General features: G+C 33.2%; 3 protein-coding genes across 6 annotated transcripts; all 3 read left to right on the plus strand.

Moving 5' to 3' along the window:
• The first annotated feature begins 624 nt into the window (after positions 1-624).
• On the plus strand, positions 625-9080 carry LOC137808648 (isoprenylcysteine alpha-carbonyl methylesterase ICME). 3 transcript variants are annotated; one of them, XR_016519357.1, is made up of 12 exons: positions 699-1183; positions 1974-2050; positions 2165-2234; positions 2313-2393; positions 3148-3222; positions 3935-4036; positions 4157-4297; positions 5077-5197; positions 6460-6525; positions 6617-6760; positions 8067-8157; positions 8408-9080. XR_016519357.1 is itself a non-coding variant. In XM_068609871.2 (11 exons), the coding sequence occupies exons 1-11, from the start codon at positions 804-806 to the stop codon at positions 8567-8569; spliced, it is 1389 nt and encodes a 462-aa protein (XP_068465972.1). In that variant the 5' UTR covers positions 625-803; the 3' UTR covers positions 8570-9080. The 3 variants fall into 3 exon arrangements, 2 of the variants coding, with proteins under 2 accessions (XP_068465972.1, XP_090155993.1); XM_068609871.2 differs by lacking the exon at positions 5077-5197 and having other exon boundaries at positions 625-1183; XM_090299867.1 differs by lacking the exon at positions 5077-5197 and having other exon boundaries at positions 730-1183; positions 1979-2050.
• Positions 9081-10763: 1683 nt separating this feature from the next.
• LOC137808649 (Bifunctional inhibitor/lipid-transfer protein/seed storage 2S albumin superfamily protein) lies at positions 10764-12262 on the plus strand. The gene is made up of 2 exons (XM_068609872.2): positions 10764-11176; positions 12036-12262. The coding sequence occupies exons 1-2, from the start codon at positions 10834-10836 to the stop codon at positions 12050-12052; spliced, it is 360 nt and encodes a 119-aa protein (XP_068465973.1). The 5' UTR covers positions 10764-10833; the 3' UTR covers positions 12053-12262.
• A 1849-nt stretch (positions 12263-14111) lies between these two features.
• LOC137808643 (histone-lysine N-methyltransferase family member SUVH9) lies at positions 14112-18991 on the plus strand. 2 transcript variants are annotated; one of them, XM_068609864.2, is made up of 2 exons: positions 14112-16385; positions 18603-18991. In XM_068609864.2, the coding sequence occupies exon 1, from the start codon at positions 14294-14296 to the stop codon at positions 16319-16321; it is 2028 nt and encodes a 675-aa protein (XP_068465965.2). In that variant the 5' UTR covers positions 14112-14293; the 3' UTR covers positions 16322-16385; positions 18603-18991. The 2 variants fall into 2 exon arrangements, with proteins under 2 accessions (XP_068465965.2, XP_068465966.2); XM_068609865.2 differs by having other exon boundaries at positions 14121-16385; positions 16630-18991.
• The last annotated feature ends 1166 nt before the right edge of the window (positions 18992-20157 follow it).

Consider the following 20157-nt stretch of genomic DNA (forward strand, 5'->3'; position numbering starts at 1 on the left):
GTCAACTATAGTTATTTTTAATAAATTGATAAAGTAAAATATTAAATTAAATAAATTTCATATAAAAATGATCTGTTCTAATTATTTCTATATTATAAATATTTAAAAAATTTAAAATTTGAACAATCAATTTTGTGTTGTAATTAAATGAAAAAATATCTCAATCCTTAATTTTAATACAAAACTAAGCGTCATTTACGTAATTAGATTTTTCACAAGTAACAGTGATAGTTATTCTTAAAATCACGTTGTTTATTTTGAAAAATAATAATTCAGTCACGCTTTTAAACTTCAATTTAAATATATATATATATATATATATATATATATATTTAAAAATATTATCTGACAAGAAAAGAAGGTAAAGAGAATGTTGCAGACAAATGTACGGCTATTCCGTTAATTTTAGAGTGATTTCAGGGGTTCGTTAAATACATAAAAAAAAAATATATTTAATATTTAGTTTTTGTTTAAATAATTACAAGAATTGAAGCATTTATTAAAATATTTGTGTATTAATAACACATATTTGTTAGATTTAAAATTTATGAAGTGAAGAAGAGTTATTGAATAAAGATTTGAAGTGGTATTGAATAAAAAAGAAAGAAAGCATTTGAAGTGGAGTTTCTCTATTTGACGAACTCAAAGTCCCACATGGGCCCCACATTCTTCCCATCTAAGCCAATCACCACCTTTCTTTTATTTCTCTCTCTCTCTCTCTCACGCTTCATCTTCCAATTGAATCCTCTCTGTAACGAACAAGATTCGCTCACACACGCACTCTGCATTCGCTTCAGCGCAAAATGCCATCGCAGATCTTTCCGACATCCAACCGTTCTCTTGATTCCGCCGTTTCAACTTCTTCCGCCGCATTCATCCGACCGAAAGAGGACGAGAATGATCCCTCCGTCAGCCTCCTCGACCACTCCGCCCCTTCCTTCCGAGACATGTCCCTCAAGCCGCCCTTGCCCAGGGCGTCCAGCTTCACCACCTCGCGCAACAAACCCTCCCGCCCTCGCCACTCTTTCAATCAGAAACGCCGCCGCCGGGCCGCCAGCCAGGACTCCTTCCCCTGCGTCTCCGACCACTCTGACACCGCCATCCGCTCCTCCTTCGGCCGCGATGTCGCCGCCGAGACCTTTCTCTTGACTCGCCTTGGCTTCAAGCTGCTCGGATACCTCGGGTATTGTTATCGTTTTTGTTCGCTTCGAGATCCTGCATTCACCCAAAATAGAATATGTATAAGTGCAAGATTTCAACAATGCAATCAAACAATGCTGATTTCTAACATCAATGGTGACGCACGTGTGACAAGTGGTTTGGGTTCTTTGACTAATGTTAGGATGGATAAAACTACATGCTTGGGGTACTTAACTGATACTTTACTTATCCACGGGATTAGTTCGTCTAGCTATGAGATAGATACCTGTGGCTCTGTACCGATCTAGTGTTATGTTAGAATTTCCATGGATGAAATTAAGAAGAATGAGTGAAAGTAGGTGTGGAATTAAGTGACAGTTCAGGTGTTTTGATCGTGGAGAGATAGAGAACAAATGTGTAGAAATAAGTGAGAATTAATTCAGTGGGTCACATTATTTTTAAAATTATTTCAACTTATTTCTCTGATCACACCAGATTGTTTCCTTCCGCTCTTTGCCCCTAATTTCTCACCTGCCAAACAGGACCTACAAAATGATGTTTTCTTAGTGGGTTTTTGAGGTTTTTCACTATAGTGTATGACTGATTTGAATTGGTAATGCAATTGATAGGAAGGCTTGTTATATATCTTCTTGAAAAGACCCATATTGTCTGTCTCAATTCTTAGGGTGCAGTTTATTTGTCTGTTAAGAACCTTCAATTAATGGAAGTTGGTTTTAAGATGAACCCTAACATCTCTGCTTTTTTGTATTACGTGATTATTATCTTCATATATACCAGTTGTGGATGCTCTCTGATCATTTATTTCTGTTCAGGGTAGGCTATAAATGGATATCAAGATTTCTTGCCCTTAGTTGCTATGCACTACTTCTTTTTCCAGGCTTTATTCAAGGTCTGAATTCTGTGATCTTTAACATTTTTCTTACTTGTAATTAATTATTTGTTTCCAGATTCTGATTTGAAATGCATTAATATCACTCGACATTTGCCCCCTTCTGTTTTATAGTTGGATATTACTATTTCTTCTCCAGTCAGATACGCAGAAGCATAGTTTATGGAGATAAACCGCGAAATAGGTATGATTTATCTCAATCGTCTCCTTACATTTATTAATTCCTTCAATTGTTACAATTTGAGCTTATTTTCTTTTGCAGGCTTGACTTGTATTTGCCTAAAAATAGCAGTGGTCCAAAACCAGTTGTTGCTTTTATTACTGGTGGAGCCTGGATTATTGGGTACGTGATGTCTGTGCGTCATTTCAAAAATTGCAATTTAATGTAATTAGGTGTAATAATTTTTTTTCTAATGTTGTTGCTTTGATTCAGAGCATGATCCCTTTCCGTGAAATTGTTGATTAGCTTCAATTCTTATTTTTATCTCCTATCAAAAGAGAAGTTCATTATTTTTTTGCTCACCATTAATGGTGGTAAGAAGGTTGCAATTTATTGAGACGCATAAGGAAATCAGTTGAACTTATTAAGTTTTGGAAATGTCGATCACACAAGAATATTTATACTGACAATGCTAATTGTTATAAAATTTTACATATTCAAATGTTTTAAAACTAGTATTTACATGTGTTATATTGAATACTCCCTTTCAAGCTAGAGCATATAAATAATATGCACCAAAATATTCAACATGGGAGATCCTTTGAGGGATTTGGTGAATATGTCAACAAATTGATTACTGTAACTGACAGTCAGTTTCAATTTTGCTAAAACTAATATCTACACGTGCTGCGTGAGCTATATTTAGTAGTACTGTATAATGTCGTATTAAGTAGTTTCAACCTGAGGTTTATACAGTTTTTTTTTTCTTTTTTGACTTTTATCATACCATGTGCAATCAGAATAAGATGCTACAAATTTCATTATGGAAGGGATTAACGTGTTTGACTGTGTCTGTTGTTGTATATAAACGCAGACACATTCACCACTTGCCAATTCTGGTATTACTAGTTTTAAAGTGTGTACTGTATTTGTGTAGTTACAAAGCATGGGGTACTCTTCTAGGTCAACAGCTATCAGAGAGAGATATCATTGTGGCATGTATTGATTACAGGTGATATTTCCTTCCCCAGCTCTCACATCTGTATTGCTCTAGGTAGAAGCTATCTATCTGCTCTAGGTAGGAGACAAATATTTATCTGTACTAGTAAATAGTAATAAAGAAAACTCTATTCCTGGATTCTATTCTACTATATCATCTTTTCTAAATATTATCTGTTTTAATTTATGCTTTGGTCCCGGTCCTCATGTTTTTAATTTGTTCTGTCTCTTGTTGGTCTCTTCTTGTTATTGATGATAAAATAAGAACTCTTTGATAGTTTTCAATCTTATCTTTTTGTTTTGAAAATTCTATTGATAAATATAAAATATTGTTATATAATTAGAAAGTCATAGGGTTTAACCAAGCCATTATTTGAAGTGAGCTCTTTCAACTGCCGACTTTCCCTTGAGTTTTCTGGAGACTCCTGAATGGTTCCATATCTCTAATGTGCCATGATATCTTCCAGTTTAAAGCATAGGGATTGTTGAAATATAAAAGTCAAAATCAAAATGAAATTTGGTCGTGAAAGCAGTAATGAAGAATACCAATCCAAGGAAATCAGTGGTTTTAATTGTACCTCATCACAAACCACTAAATGCATGTGTAATTCAAATTTTCTCTCAAGCTACATGATTCACCTAAGTCTAAATAGTCTACAGAATTGAGTGTGTTACTTGCTTTTGTCTTTCTATTGCAGTGTTATAAAACATCTATTTTCTTGCAGAAATTTTCCCCAGGGAACCATCAGTGATATGATAGCTGATTCTTCTCAAGGCATCGCATTTGTGTGCAACAATATTGCAGAATATGGAGGTGATCCTAACAGGTTAATAATCATCCTCCTAAATCGAAAGTTTTCTCATGAAGGCATCAAATTTGTTCACTTGCTTTAAGAGTAATGGCTTCTCAAGATCAATAATGATTTTTTTCCAATTTTTTCCCATAGAATTTACCTAATGGGACAATCTGCTGGAGCACATATTGCTGCATGTGTAATTGTGGAGCAGGCAATCAAAGAGGCAGGTGAAGGAGAGAGTACATCTTGGAGTCTTTCCCAGATTAAGACTTATTTTGGTTTATCTGGAGGGTAAGTACTTGCAGAGAGTCCCTAGTCCCTTTCCCTTTCAATCTTAGTAGTTAAATATGTGTGCTATAGCTGCGTCGTATAGCGGGAAGGGAAATCTACCATTTTATACGCTAATGGCGCAAGCTTCATACCATATGCAAGGGCTCTGTCACCTTATTTTAACACAAACTACCCACACCCAGGGGCATACCCACCTCTCGAAAGGGTAGTGGACTTGCTTTGTCGTTATTTGTCCTAAGTGTGGTCACTCTGTGTTATCGCTCTTCCTCTCCGTTTTATTATATTAGCAAATGTTAATTGGTAATATGTTGTTTTCTGTTAGCATATTCAAACCCACGACCTTTATCTTTCCCTCCCTTCCACTTTTACCATCAAATCTACCTCACATCTCCTATCGCTGACCCCCTTTGTTATATCCTTATGTTTTGTTCTTAAAGTTTTTCTTTTGTTTTTTAATTATTTTGAACTTCATAGGTCGCCCTTGAAACAATTGTAGCATCATCCACTTGGAGGGTTACAGTACAACTATTTAATTTCTTGAATTTGTTTGTTATTGACTTGTGTGTCTCTATCCGAGATTGATAACTATGATGTTATCCACATTTGAATTAGTCTTCTTTGCTGCGTTCTGTATATATCACTTTAGCTGGCTGTAGTACGTGATGTTCTGTTCGATCTCATTTTTATGTTGATCAGAAATGATCAAGGACAAACTCAAGCCCCAGAGATAGCTTAAGTGGTTAGGATTGTTTAAGTCTTAACAAACACCTTTCACACAGGATTGGACATTTGGAGCATGGATTGGACATCTACGGTGACTTAACATTAATGCGGGATAAACTCTGATATCATATTCAAATTTGACTACATCTAACTCAATCCAAAATGCTTTCTCAAGGGGTGAGAATTAACCATTTGTAAGGACTATTTTGGTTAACATTTCTACCCAATGTGGAAACATCTAATAATGTTTAACACCAAGCTTATTTTTTTTAATTGTTGGGATCAACTTTCTTCACTTGTTTTTCATCCCTGGTGATTTATTCCTCTTTTGCTTGGAAAAAATTAGCACTGAGCTGGTTGGTTTGGATGAAGTTTTCTCCCTTCAGTTTGTGGACAATGATAGGAAGAGTAGGTGAACCAATCAGGCTAGTTATGTCAGGGTACCCTTCAATATACTGTTTGTTTGCTATGAATGGTGCAAAATGGTGTTTGAAATCAAAGATGGGTAATCATATTGCGCTTTGCTACCTTGCAGAAAATATTGTATTTTCCTTGATTTTACTGGTTACAATATGGTAGAACAAATAGGGAACAAGGGCAGCAGCTGTACCTAGGCTTAAGTGAGAGGAGAGACAGTATCTCCTAAAAGTTTACACAAATTACGGATATCAGATAGTAGAGATACCTAAAATAGGAATGATGGAACTAATGTCTGCACTTACAAAAACAAAATAGGAAGATTCCGTTTTCTCCTGACAAGCAGGAACTAATTGCCAATCTAGAGTTTGATCCTTGTCACTCAGTTCTTCTAAATAAAAACAGAAGTTGGATTTAAGAATTAGCGGAGTCTGCGCATTATCCTTTTTTTTAAGCTCAAAGGACTCGTGCAGTAGGGGAGTCTGTTAGAAATGTAATAAAAGTTGCTCGTGCTTTCACCTAACAATTTTAGCCATTGTTTTTGTTTAGTTCGTGAAAATCTCATGTTGGAAATGCAAATTTTTATCGAGATATTTTACTAAGTTCTACTAAGTTAGAAATGCAAATGTTAATGGTGACATGTTACAAAAGTGCTTTGTTCTACAAATATTATAAATGCATTTTTTTTATTGTAATATATATTACACAAGCGTTTTGTTTTACTAATATTAGGAGTGCTACACTGTTGTACATGCCAAATATAATATAGCTCAAGTTGATTATGTATGGATTTAATCTTTTTAAATTATAACGACCTTAATAAATGTCTCCAGAAGATATGTGTGTAATGTCTATTAATTCTTCCAACCATTGGTTTTGTTTTGTTTCTCATGGTCGTAAATGTAATGTTATTTGATTGAGATTGTTTATTATATTACCTTGCAGTTCCCACCAATGATTATTGACTTTACACTCAGATTAACATAATTTATTTGCTGTCTTTCCTTCTTACGTCAATTCAGGTATAATTTATTTAACCTAGTAGAGCACTTCCACAGTAGGGGTCTTTATCGGTCCATCTTTCTAAGGTACACACTTCATTAATCTTCAAGTGAGTTAATATTTAATTTCCTGCTTTTCGCTGTATTCGACTTTCAAATGACTACCTCTACCTTGCAGCATAATGGAAGGGGAGGAATCCCTGAAACGGTTTTCTCCAGAAGTAATGATTCAAGATCCAAACATTGGAAATGCGAATTCTCTACTACCTCCTGTAGTGCTTTTTCATGGCACTGGGGATTATTCAATACCATCAGATGCCAGGTTTGTGTCCCCCCTTTCTAAAAATTTGTAACTGTGGAAAACAGGAGTATATATTTGTTGTCCTATTAATTTGTTATGATTTAGTTGTGCCGAGATATAGCCTAGATGACCTTATTTGCGGAGCGTAGTGACTGAATTGTTTCATGCAATATTAAAGTGCCAAGCTTTGTGTAATGGTTGAATTATTGAATGATTTAGTTAGCAATCAGCAGCTTAATTTAACTTCAAGGTATTGAAAAGCATGTAGAAGGAATAACATAGAATGACCTATGTCAGTTCCTTGTCCCCCTGAAAGGAGATTTCAGCAAACAATCAGTATAGAACGATAAAAAAGTGTTAATTCAAAAACATGTAAATGATGTAACATGGTGATTAAGTTCAATTGTATAAGGAGATCTCACAATATCAATATCGTACTATTTGAGTATCTTAAATTATCTCTTGAAATTAGTTTCTCCATTTTTCTTGTTTTTATTCTTTTTGAGTTTATTACTGTCAAAATGGGCATACTATTATAAGTGATGTATTATCGGGTATACACGCATTTCTGTAGTATCTGACAAACTTTCAGAAATTGAAAAGGCATTCTCAATTTATGTGGTTGTTTAATCTCTTTGAACCTTTGGGAAAAAATTGCACTTTATAATGTATTATTTGCTACAATTCAATGTGGTATGCTGCTGATTAGTTGTTTACGAGGGTTCATTGATGATTGTGTGAATTGTGAAATTTGCCGTGGCGCTTAAGTTCATATCTGTTTTAGTAGTCCCACTGCGTCAATAATAATAGTACACACTTAAATAAAAATAAGATCTCAATACAAAACGGAGACCCAAAATAAAAGAAAAATCGTCCTAATCGGAGGCTATGTATTATCTATCTGCTACCTACAGGATAAGTGTGTTTTTTTATTGACTGAATACCGATGAAGTGTGAGCCTGGAGATGGAAATGCGTAATGGTAACAAAGTTACATTATAAGGTTTTTATAAGCGACAAAGCTGCTGTTATGTGACCATATATACTTGGAATTAATTGAAACTTAAGAAATATTCTAGTAAGAATATTTTCTTGGGCACTTAATTTGGTAAACTGTTAGAATTCGTTTCATAATAGGTTAAATTGAAATGTGCGCATGTAATGCTTTTGCATGGATTATAAAGTAGGCTTTAATCCTGTATATCCTTCAATGGGCAACTAGAAGAAATGTATAGCTTTTCTCTTATCTTCGTATTGAAGCATCTCTTTAAAAAAAAATTCGGAATTTTCAGCTGCTAGACTTATGACTAACATACTATTTTATACAGTAAAACATTTGCTGAAACTCTTCAAAAAGTTGGAGTGACGGCTGAATCAATTATGTACGAAGGGAAGACTCATACAGATGTGTTTCTACAGGTATTTGACCACTCTGCTTCTCATTGATTTTGATAAATCTATGTTTACATAATAATAATATACCTTGATGATGCATTTTTATCATCAGACACTTTATTACCTGTCTTTTTTAAATATCCACGCAGAACCATTTAGGTATTTTCTGAAGAAATGGTGCTTGCTAATTTTTATGAGAAAATTCTGGTGAATGTTAAAATTTTTTCTACGCAGCCATTCATGTGAAATGCTTATATTATATTATACATTTCAGGATCCCATGAGAGGTGGAAAAGATGACATGTTTGAAGATTTAGTAGGATATATCCACGCAGGTGATGCTGAGGCTCGTGCCAGAGATGCAGTGGCTCCTCCAAGGAGACGCCTTGTACCTGAATGCATGTTAAAACTTGCTCATAGCGTCAGTCCATTCTAGCCTGCAAGCAGAACGAACTAACATTCTTTCTCCAGAACAACTTCTTGCTGTTGTAAGAACAGAGCTATCCTTTTTAGCTGGCTGGAATGTTCAATGCTATGTTTTCTGGAGCCTCCAATGTCTATGTAGAAATTCCCAAGGTTGAAAGATTTGGTCTAACCAAGGAAGAAGAATGTTGGTACTTTTCAACTCTATATTTTCTGTGGACTGCACCCATCTCTAGTCTAGGCTTTGGAGTTTACCTCCAAACATGTTTCTAAGCTAAGCTTAGAGGTTTGGAAGGTGTAGGTCAGGATTATAGCACTAATAGAATCTGTGTTTTCTTCTGTGCAGTTTCGCAGCTTCTCAAATACTCTTTTTTAGAATGTAATCTAGAGTGGGTTTGGGTAGGATCTGGAGGCCAATTAGACTCTTTTTGTGTGTGTATATGGACTGAAGATACTTCAAATGTTTTTAGTTATTTAATTAATTCTTTACTCATAAAAAAATAAAAATTTCTTTCTTCATTTTATTATTTTTCTCTGTACATAATTAATGATTCACTTGCTAAATTAATTTTCAGCATCAAGTTTTGGCAGGTTCCATTCTATTAGTAGATTTACCATTACACTTAAGAGTCAAACATTTGGTTTTCATCAAAACATGGAAATGTCATTTCTAATGTTGAATTTTGAATTACTCCCAACCCAACTTAACCCTAAAAACTAGCTTATTACATAGGGAGTGTAGAGATTATACTGGTAACTCAATAATGTATAATTATTATTAAATAATTATAAATTATAATTTTGTACAATTGAAATTTTGAAATACCAATAGTAACATCTACGTATACATGATAAATAAAATAAATGATAAATTAATATAATACTAAGTTATAAGAAATTATTAGGGATGATTTTTTTAGAAACTAGTTTGGGTTTTCAGGTATTAATTTTCAGGATTGTATCCATGTTTTTACTATGCTCTTTAAGGAGAGATATAATAAGTTAACTCAGTTACTACTTTAATTAAGGTGTCAAAATATTCGTTATTTTAAAAGATAAGAGATAGCATATAGGTATGTGAAAATAAAAATTGAAAACATTTAGGTCTCTTTTTTCTCTCTCGAATATTTGTTGATTTTTTTTTAACTCTATTAGTTAAATAAATCATGGTTAAAATTTTGGTAGTTAATTGATATTACTCTAAAAATTATTTTATAATTTTTTATTAATAATAAAATTATTTTAAATATTAATAATTCTTTTAATACATATAATAATTTTTTATTTAGTTAATATAATAATTAATTATTTTTTATTGTTAAAATTAATTTTTGTTTAGTAATTTTCTAACATTTGAGCCATCCTTCTAACAAAGCATGAAAAAACATATAAGTAAAGCTAGTTCTTGAACCCTAAACAATTTCTTATCTATACTGTTAAATCATTTATGATAACGAACATTTTTTATTTCCTAATCAAGATTTAAACACCTAAAAAAACAAAGATTAATAATGAATTAGATCACCTTAACAAATAGTGACATAAGATATGGAAAAGTTATATAAGGTGATCTCAATATCTTTAGCTCAATCTATGTTATTGAAGTTATTTTGACTGACACAATATCAACAAATGTTTTTTTTTTCTAGAACTTGTCTCAAAATTCGTACAAAGTTTTTGTAACATTTTGAAGTTTATTTCCAAAAGTATCTTAGTTGCATAATTTTAATTCATTAAAATCACCAGATAATGAACTTTTTTAAGTATTTTTAATCTATTAAATCAATGAGATTTCCCTATCACAAGTGAAATTAATCAATTAAAATAAAATAAAAATTGATTGAAATGATCTTTATTCCAAACCAACAAATTTAAGAAGATTGAAACATTAAAATTGAAATGGATTATGCACACTGCTAAAGAAGAAAAAAAAAAGCATAAGAGCCAGGTGTAGTTATTTGATTATGTGTGAATCATGCACATAGTGGAGCATCAAAGTTTTTTCAATGTTCACACTCACCTACCAATTTACTGTGCCATGGCACACTCTCTAAGATCACTCATAAGAAGCCATAAATAAAATAAGCACTGTTCTTGTGTAGCAGGGAGGTGATTATGAGTTGTTGAATATCCCAAGGCCACAACCACCCCACTAGTGTTAATGTGCACTCCTTTTTCCCTCCAAAAATTGTATATAAAGAAGGTGATGTTGGTCCATGGAATTCAGAGTACTATAACAAGTGAGGGATCAGTGAAAAAGCAGATTTTGAAGGAAAGATGAGGGGCTTGAAGGGTAGAGATAGGGTCATTTTCCTTGTGGCAGTGATGATTTTTGTGTTGGTTTTGGTGGCTGAGGGTGCTGGTGAGTGTGGAAAGACCCCTATAGGGTCTGCAGCTGCTAGTCTCAGCCCTTGTTTGAGTGCTGTTAGCAATGTGAAGGCAAAGGTTCCTCTGGCTTGTTGTAGCAGAGTTGGTGCTTTGCTGAGAACTACTCCAAAATGTCTCTGTGCTGTTCTGTTGTCTCCTCTGGCCAAGCAAGCCAAGATCAATGTTGCCACTGCTATCACCATTCCAAAGAGATGCAACATCAACAACCGTCCTGCAGGGAAGAAATGTGGAAGTAAGTAACCACTTCCTAATTCACCTTCATTCTTGTCAGATTCACATTTACCATGCATTCATGTTTTGTATAGGAGACTATAATAACTTAAATTTGGCAAAAATAGAAGTTCTTTAGAGAGGGTACCGAAGATCTCATCATTATTTTATTTCATTCTTAAGTTTGAAATTCCCTTCTTTAACATGATATTTCTTAACATGATATCATGTGTTATTATCCGTTATCATCATCCGTTATCGGATAAAGAGTTATTTTTTAACATGATATATTATCGAACTATCCATAATATATATTTTCATGCAATAGTTATATTTTCATGCAATCGAACTATTTATAATATATATTTTCATGCAATAGTTATATTTTCATGCAATAACGGATAAAGAGTTATTTTTTAACATGATATATTATCGGACTATCCATAATATATATTTTCATACAATAGTTATATTTTCATGCAATAATTGTTAAACTCGTAACCTTTCTTTATAAACTGATTTTTTCACTAACTGATTTTTTTTTTCACATTATAAACTGATACTGTTGGAGATCCCACATCGACTAGAGATAAGGACATTTCATAATATATAAATGGGTGCAGACCTAAACCCTATGTGCCGGTTTTATGGGGTTGAGTTAGGCTTAAAGTCCACTCTTTCTTAATAGATACTATTTTATTTTATGAAGTTGAATTAAATTTAAAATCTTACTTTAAAAAAAAAATGAAAAAAATAGAAGTCTACTAGTGGCCAACTTGGCATAAATAAGCATAGAGATGGTAATATTTCATGTTGCGTGCTTCTTCATTTGAACAAATCTCTAATGTGATTAATTAACCTTGTTTATTTTGTCTTTACAGAGTACACTCTTCCCTGAAATGAAAGAAGATAATAATATTGAATATGCAGTGTTAAGCAGATTAGAGAGCTAAATAAGTGCAGTGATATGGCATATTTCTCACTGTGTTGTTACAATCACATTTCATATTTTGTATACTTGTACGTGAATCCACAAATTATGTTTGCCTATGTGTTTTTAGTAATGGACCATTATTATGCATATTATGAAAATATATATTATATCTAATTCTTATTAGTATTTTTACACATTATTATATTATAAATAGTTTATTAATTAAATATAGTTAATTGATAATTAATTAAATATATAAAATATAAAAAACTGAAACCTCTATATGAAAATGTACTCACCAAAAGCCGATTTCTAATTGAAAAATTCTCCGAATTTATAAATTTTATAGTTTCGAAATCGTCTGCTTAAACAACAATCTCTATGATAATACAATGATTGGGTTTATTCAGTAAATAAATTTTCAGTGTTGTTTAAGTAATTATTTTTTATTTGAGTTTATTCTAGGAAAAAAAATCAGATTTTGTTTACGCCATTAATTGAATCAGTCACTTCATAAAGTAACAAATTAAAATAATTAAATTGAGCATGGCATGTACTATAAAATGCAAAGTACATTAAATTTTTTTTTTATGGTTGTGAAATTCTCCTTGAGGTTTTGTTTCTATTCTAATAATGGTGGGTAGCAGAGTAGAAAAATGAACAAATTTGAAAATGAATATAAATTAAAGAAAAATAAATATATAAAAAATAATTGAAAATGTATAATTAATTTGATTGATATGATAAAATAAAAAATAATTTAATATAACAAAGAAGTTTTAAACAAATTATATTCAAGATAACAAATTAAAGTATTTTTCAAAATAACAAAATTTCAGTTATTTTATTTTAGTTATTATTTATTATAATATATATATATATATTAATAAAAAAGTTATAAACATTATAATATGTATATAAACATTTAAGTTATAAACATTTTAGTTCTTTTTCATTTATTTTATTTTAGATATTTAGTTATTACTAATTTTTAAAATGATAGGATAATAGAAAATTTTATTTTGAAGATCGTTTTGTTTTGTTTTTAAAATCAAGACGAAAGAAATGAATAATTTGAAATAATTATTGAATGATTTTTAGAAAATTATAGTTTCACTACCATCAAATTCTAAGAGGTTCTTCTGTATGTGAAGAAAAGAGAAATTGGCAAAAGTAGATGAAAAAAAACTGGTTGGGATTAAATATTTATTTAATGTAAATAATTATTCATTAACTACTCTTAATTATGTAATTAGGAATGCTATTAAGTTTATTAAGTTGTTTAAAAAGATTAATATTTTTAAATATTACAATTCAGAGCATATTCCAACACCATTTTCACAAGCCAAAATTTCATGGATGCTGAATTTCAAACCAAAATCATGTATGAAAACAAAATAATTACAAAATTTGTAAAAGCAAATATCAAAAGAGAAAGAAATTGGTCATGAGTCACTTTTTTTAATAACAAAAACAAAAAATTTCAATAACTTTTTTATTTATGTGTTTATTATTTATATCTATTAAAATAAATTACAAATTTATACCGATAATATAAATGTGTGAATAATAATATCTTTTATTTAAATTTTAATATTATATATAAATAATAATAATAAAACTATATATCTATATAAACACTCTTAAAAAAAACATTTGTGTTTCCGATAATAATAAGGATGAAAGAGAATGTAGGAGTTATTTATAGATATAATTTTTATAAAAAGAAGAGAAGTGACACTATTTTGTAGACCCGTGACCCAATAATCTATGTTGTCAATATAAAATAAAATTAAAGTTTGGAATTGAGATTAATTAATTTCATTCATTACGAAAGTAAGTGAATCTCCACTTTATACGCATAATCAATTCTAATATATATAAATTATTACACTCTTCTCACATATTAATTAATATTTTTTATATAATTAATTATACTTAAAGTATAAAAAGTTTTTCATTCTTTTATTCTTAACACGTAAAAGTAGTAATATATAAATATAAATATAGATTTGCGTTTATAGAAACGGATAAGAGGAAGAAGGTTGAATGAAAAAGTGTGAAAAAAAGAAGCACTAGAAAGAAAGAGGTGTCTGGAGAGAAATAGATGTTCCAAATGTCGTTTCCATTTCCAATGTCGTTTCGAGTTTCTCTTTATACGCCTAAACACAAACACTTCAACTGCACTTCCATTAATTCTTCTTAATGGATTCTTCTCTCTCTCTCCACACTTCACCTAACCACAATGCCTTCCAACAACCGCAACCGCCGCCGCAACCGCCACCACTCTTAGTTCCCAAATCCGAACCCTTCTGGTCCGCCTTAGACCACGACGATATCGGAGACGAACTTGACCTACTCACTGAGTTCAACCGAGTCACCGAGTTGTTCCACCTTGCATTCGGAGGCACCAATGCCGTCATTCCCCCCGACTCCTTCGGACCTCAGCCTGCTGCATGCTCCCACCTGCTTCCTTCTGTGGATGTCGATTCGGTGTTCCAGGAAGACCCGAATTCGTCCACCGCCGCCGAGAGTGACGCCTCGCGCGCGATCGTCCCCGTCGCGGACCTCACGGTGAGGTTGGCGCCGAGGCGGAAGCAGAGCCGGCAGAAGGAGCTGGTGCGGGTGATGGGTCTGTCGGTTAGGGAGGATGCGCAGCTGCGGGAGACGGTGAGGCGCACGCGCTTGGTGTACGACTCGCTGCGCGTGTATACCGCTGTGGAGGAGGAGAAGCGGGTGGCGGCCTTGGTGGCGACGAAGGCGGCTGCGGTGAAGGAGGAGGAGGGGACAGCGGTGGAGGGCAGGACGCGACGTCTCCGCGGGGACCTGCGAGCTGCTGGACTGATGCGGGAGCGTGGACTGTGGCTGCACCGCCAGCAGCGAATAGTTGGCGCCATTCCTGGGATTGTGGTCGGGGACGTGTTCCTTTTCAGGATGGAGTTGTGTGTGTTTGGGTTGCACGGTCAGATACAGGCTGGCATTGATTATCTTCCTGGAAGTATGAGCTCCTGCGGGGAGCCTATAGCCACCAGTGTGATTGTTTCTGGGGGTTATGAGGATGATTTGGATAATGGTGAGGTTATAATCTACACTGGGCAGGGAGGGCAGGAGAAGAATTCGTCTAGGCAGATTGCTGATCAGAAGTTGGAGTCAGGCAACCTTGCATTGGAGAGGAGTATGCATTATGGTGTTGAGGTGAGGGTTATTCGTGGGATGAGGTATGAGGGGAGTGCTTCTGCTTCTGGTAAGGTGTATGTGTATGATGGAGTGTATAAGATTGTTGATCACTGGTTTGATGTGGGGAGGTCTGGTTTTGGAGTTTACAAGTTTAAGCTTTGGAGGATTGAGGGGCAGCCTAAGATGGGAAGTGCTATTTTGAAGGAAGCTAGGACTATTAGGAGGAGTGAGGTGGATTCTAACACTCTGCATTGTCTTTCTGCTGATATGTCCAACAAGAAGGAGAAGGTTGCTGTTCGGCTTTTTAACGACATAGATGATTATCGGGATCCTCTTAACTATGAGTATCTTCCCAGGACTAGTTTTCCACAGTTTGTGTTTCATCAGAGTGGCCAAGCTACTGGTTGTAACTGTGTGGATGGTTGTGGGGATGGATGCTTTTGTGCTATGAAAAATGGGGGTGATTTTCCTTATACTCTTCAGGGGCATCTTGTGAAAGGGAAGCCTTTGATTTTTGAGTGTGGCCCTTTTTGTTCTTGTCCTCCTCATTGTCGGAATCGTCTTACGCAGAAGGGGTTGAAATATAGGTTGGAAGTGTTTAGGTCTCTGCAGACAGCTTGGGGGGTTAGGTCCTTGGACCTTATTCAAGCCGGTACTTTTATCTGCGAGTTTGCAGGGGTTGTTCTGACTAGGGAGCAGGCGCAACTCTTCGCAATGAATGGTGACTCTTCAATATATCCTAATCGGTTTTCAGAAAGATGGGCGGAATGGGGGGATTTGTCTCAAGTAGACCCTAAATATGTGCGTCCATCATATCCATCTATTCCTCCTCTAGATTTTTCTCTGGATGTGTCAACAATGAGGAATGTTGCTTGCTATATGAGCCACAGTTCAACTCCAAATGTTTTCGTTCAGTTTGTTCTGTATGATCACAACAATTTGATGTTCCCACATCTTATGCTATTTGCAATGGAGAATATCCCTCCCATGAGAGAGCTCAGCCTTGATTATGGTGTAGCTGATGAGTGGACAGGGAAGCTCTCTATATGTAACTGAATGGTTTGAAAAGGTTAATGCACTTCTAATATGTTGAAGCCAGTTTTGCGCATGGTTATCTGAGGTAAAGCCTAGTTCTATCATTCAACTTTATTGTGTTCACGATTATCTTCCTTTGGTTGCATCTTACTTTTCTCTCTGGTACTTTGTTCTGTCTCCAATGCAAACTCTGTGCCGTATGATGGTGAGTCATGGATGGACATAAAGGTGTTGTGATATTTCACATGTCTAGGTGTACTTTGGATGATGAAAAAATGTTGTAGCGAGGTTGATGATTGACTTCCTGTGTTTTGAATATTTTATTGCAGTTTAATTTGCAAACATGGAGGGATTGATTCTTGTGGTGCTGAAGTTTATTTGATCAGGGAAAACTAATCTTATTTCTACATCAAGTTCTTTTTCAGGGAAGGGGCAAATATGAATTGAACCAGCTTGAATTTTCTGTTGTTATTTCCTTTACTATAGGGGATATCATACATGCTAGTAGTTACATAAACTAAAATAGGTGTCAGGAACTGAATAGTGGATAGGGATATTATATGTTAACTATTTAAGACGTCATAAATATTCTTTGAGGGTGGTTTAAACTTTTTCTTGTGGTTCTGTTCTTCATTCACATAAGTCTAAAGCTTCCATAGAATTGATATTGGGAAGATGTTGTGTATGTTTTGTTGCAACAGTCCACTATTTGCTTATCTATGGCATAATTTTATCCTTTATTCCCTGCTACCTTGTGACTTCAATTGTCAAAAACCCAAGCCTCCCCATCCTAATAATTTAGTATCCAATTTAATGATACAAAATTAATTGTTTATAGAGTGTTTCACCATAAACAAAGAGGATTGCTAGGTCATTAGTGTCTGTTGACTGGTGAGTGTAACTGTTTGTTTGGGTTGATGTCAGTGTGATAAAAGGATGGGATTGACATTCTCATGCAATATTTATGAAATGGATTTTTTGGAGATTGTTTGATCAATTAGTGTTCCGTTCTCAGCAACAAATTCTTATTTTGTTTTTTTTTTTCTCCAAAATGATCAGATTTAGCAAAATTACAACGTTTCATTACATACACTGCAACTGTACTACTTTCTAAAGTCATAGGAAAATCTACAACACAACAAGGGAAATGCTCACAATAGGCTGCAACAGGCCATGTTTTTAATAGTTCACACACAATTAGTTTCTCATGCTTTCTCCTTCACACACAGGCCATGTTTTTTATTTAAGAGTGACATCTAATCAAATATGTCAACATGATGAAAACAATTGTTAGTATATTATGAAATGAAAGCTTATTAGCTTGCAATTAAGGAAGTTCAAAGAAATCCCAAATAAAGCAGGCTAGTGGTGACTGCAATTAAGGGGAATTTCCAACACCCAGGGCTACTTGGAGCATGACAAATGTAGGTGACCCAACATTATATGTAAGATAGACTCTAGTACTATTCTAAAATTTGGACTTAGAACCTAACTTAAACCTAAAAACCGACTTTAGGGTGAAGATTATCCAAGTCTTGTAAGCTTTATAAATTATATAAGTCAAACCCTTGTAAATGTGGCACTAAACACACTCCCTTCAGTCATAGAACCAGCAACAGGCCAAGAGTGGTTTCTTTTAAGGTGGCTTTCCAACAACGGATTAGGGGGCCTTTTAAAATTTGTAAAAAAGGGAGGCAAATCTCAATTTATGATTGCTCTGCACCACCATAGCATTTTATTGATAACAACAACAACAACGGTTAGTTATTCATATTATATAGAAGACCTTTTTATATTTTTTTATAAGTTCCAAATCAAGTAGTATTGGAATGTTTCGTTGGAGTATTTAATTTTTTGGTCCAAATACTTAGTTCCAAAACAGTCCATCTCGTGGTGAATCCCTTCACATCTGTGCCCAATCCTTTTGCAGGTCCCAGCATTTATTCTGACTGTTCTCTTGCACATCTTCCTTGCTATCTTGAACTTTCCTTCCCCAGCCCTCTGACCCGTTTTTTTGCTGCCTGTCAATTTCCTCCATGTCTTCTCACATTTTCCCCATTTCTGATGCTGGTCTATTGTTTTTGGTTAGCTTTTTAATTACTGAAAAATGGCTTCTTCTGGGCTAGGTGATAGTGGGGCTGGGGCTGGTGGTTATTATTTGACTTATTATTATGTGTTGCTTTGATGTTGTTATTTATATGTTTACCCCTGTTTTTTTTGTTGTTGTCTTCTACTTTTTATGGTCTTGCAACCCCTACCTATCCTAAGTATGATCTTATTCTTGTCAACATTGGTTTTGCAGACATAACCATGGTTTTCTGAAGGTTTCAACATCACCAAATTTCTTGGAACTATGAAAGTGCACATTTTGTGGAGGTATTGAAGATAATGTAATAGCTGTTATATTTTCCTGCTCTTGTCTGACTTTTTTTTGGCTAGTGCATAGCATTTGAGGTGTGGTGACGAAGATAGAGTATAGGAGTTCAGCAAGTGCTTAATCTTGAACACTTGTGGAACTATTCTGTAATTTTGTGATGTTAGGGTCTTTGGCAAAGGCATTTGGTCACCACCTTCTTCTAAGCAAGTAGCTCGGATTTATTAGATTTTCTGTAGTCATTGTATATAATGTAAGTTAAAAAGCTTGTACAGGGATGATGTTAGTGATGGATAGAATGTAGCATTTTAATTTAATTGGTTTCTAAGCAAATGAGTAGATATATGATTAACCAGAGCTCATGCTAACCAGATCTATCATCTCTGCCTTTCTTCCCAAATTATTCAAATCTCCTACAATTTGACTGACAATATATTTATGTGTTTTGCATTGGAAGCACAATTGGGATTATAAAATATGATGACTTTGTCTCCTTTTAAGACATTAAAGAAAGTAGCACTTATGGAGAAGAAGAAGATGAAGACCATTACTACATTTGGAAAGTGTACATCCTTATCAAGGGAATGTACATCCCTCCTTTGATTCTAATCACGTTCTACTCTCTTTACAATCCAAAAAATAATACTCACTTTTTGTTTTCTCTGCCTTAATTTATTTACTGTCGGATGATAGAGAAAATTAACAACTTCAGTCTCCAATCTTGTTCATTTAATCTAGAACATAATATATATTAAAAAATATTAATTTAATAAATTGATAATAATATAATAATAATATTAATAGTAATAATGATTTTAGTAAAAGTAATATTCAAAATTAATAATAATAATATGAATATAATAATAATAATAAGATTCAATAATAATATTATTATTATTAATAATATTAACAGTAATAATAACAATATTTATAATAATAATAATTTTATTAATAATATATAATAAGTAATAATTTAAAAATATTATAATAATAAATAAAATATTATTAATTATTGATGGTTTTTATATTTTTTATGAATAATTTATTTTATTGACGGAATTTTTGCCTTACCAACTAAAATTAATATTTTATAATAAATTATTGAAATCAAATTTATCATTTAAAATTTTCCTATAAAATATTAATTAATCATTATTAGCCACATCACCATATATTGTTTTATTTGATTTGGAGTTGAAATTTTAAACTGTGATAAGTATTTAGAAAAATAATTTAACCCTTGGAACAAAATTGTTCATTTAAAGAATAAATGAACTAGTTTATTCCATTATTTTAAATTTTGTGTGGATTATAATTTGAGGTGATGATAATATATTTAATAAATTAATATTTTAATTGTATTTAATTTATTTTTAATTAAAAATATTATATTATTATAGTTGTTTATTAAATATATGCATATTATTGGATGTTAATAAAATCTTTTCTAGTTTGAGTATGATAGTACTTTCAAGTAGAATGC

This window comes from Phaseolus vulgaris, chromosome 3, assembly GCF_051622355.1.
Source record: "Phaseolus vulgaris cultivar YP4 chromosome 3, ASM5162235v1, whole genome shotgun sequence".
NCBI lineage: Eukaryota > Viridiplantae > Streptophyta > Magnoliopsida > Fabales > Fabaceae > Phaseolus > Phaseolus vulgaris.

Bases quoted from the DNA above. Each gene is read 5' to 3' on its own strand.
- LOC137808648 (XM_068609871.2), top strand. From the start codon at position 804: ATGCCATCGCAGATCTTTCCGACATCCAACCGTTCTCTTGATTCCGCC. The intron at 2,051-2,164 runs GTCTGAATTCTG...TCTGTTTTATAG, and splicing joins TTTTCCAGGCTTTATTCAAG to TTGGATATTACTATTTCTTC. The intron at 4,037-4,156 runs GTTAATAATCAT...TTTTTCCCATAG, and splicing joins TATGGAGGTGATCCTAACAG to AATTTACCTAATGGGACAAT.
- LOC137808649 (XM_068609872.2), top strand. From the start codon at position 10,834: ATGAGGGGCTTGAAGGGTAGAGATAGGGTCATTTTCCTTGTGGCAGTG.
- LOC137808643 (XM_068609864.2), top strand. From the start codon at position 14,294: ATGGATTCTTCTCTCTCTCTCCACACTTCACCTAACCACAATGCCTTC.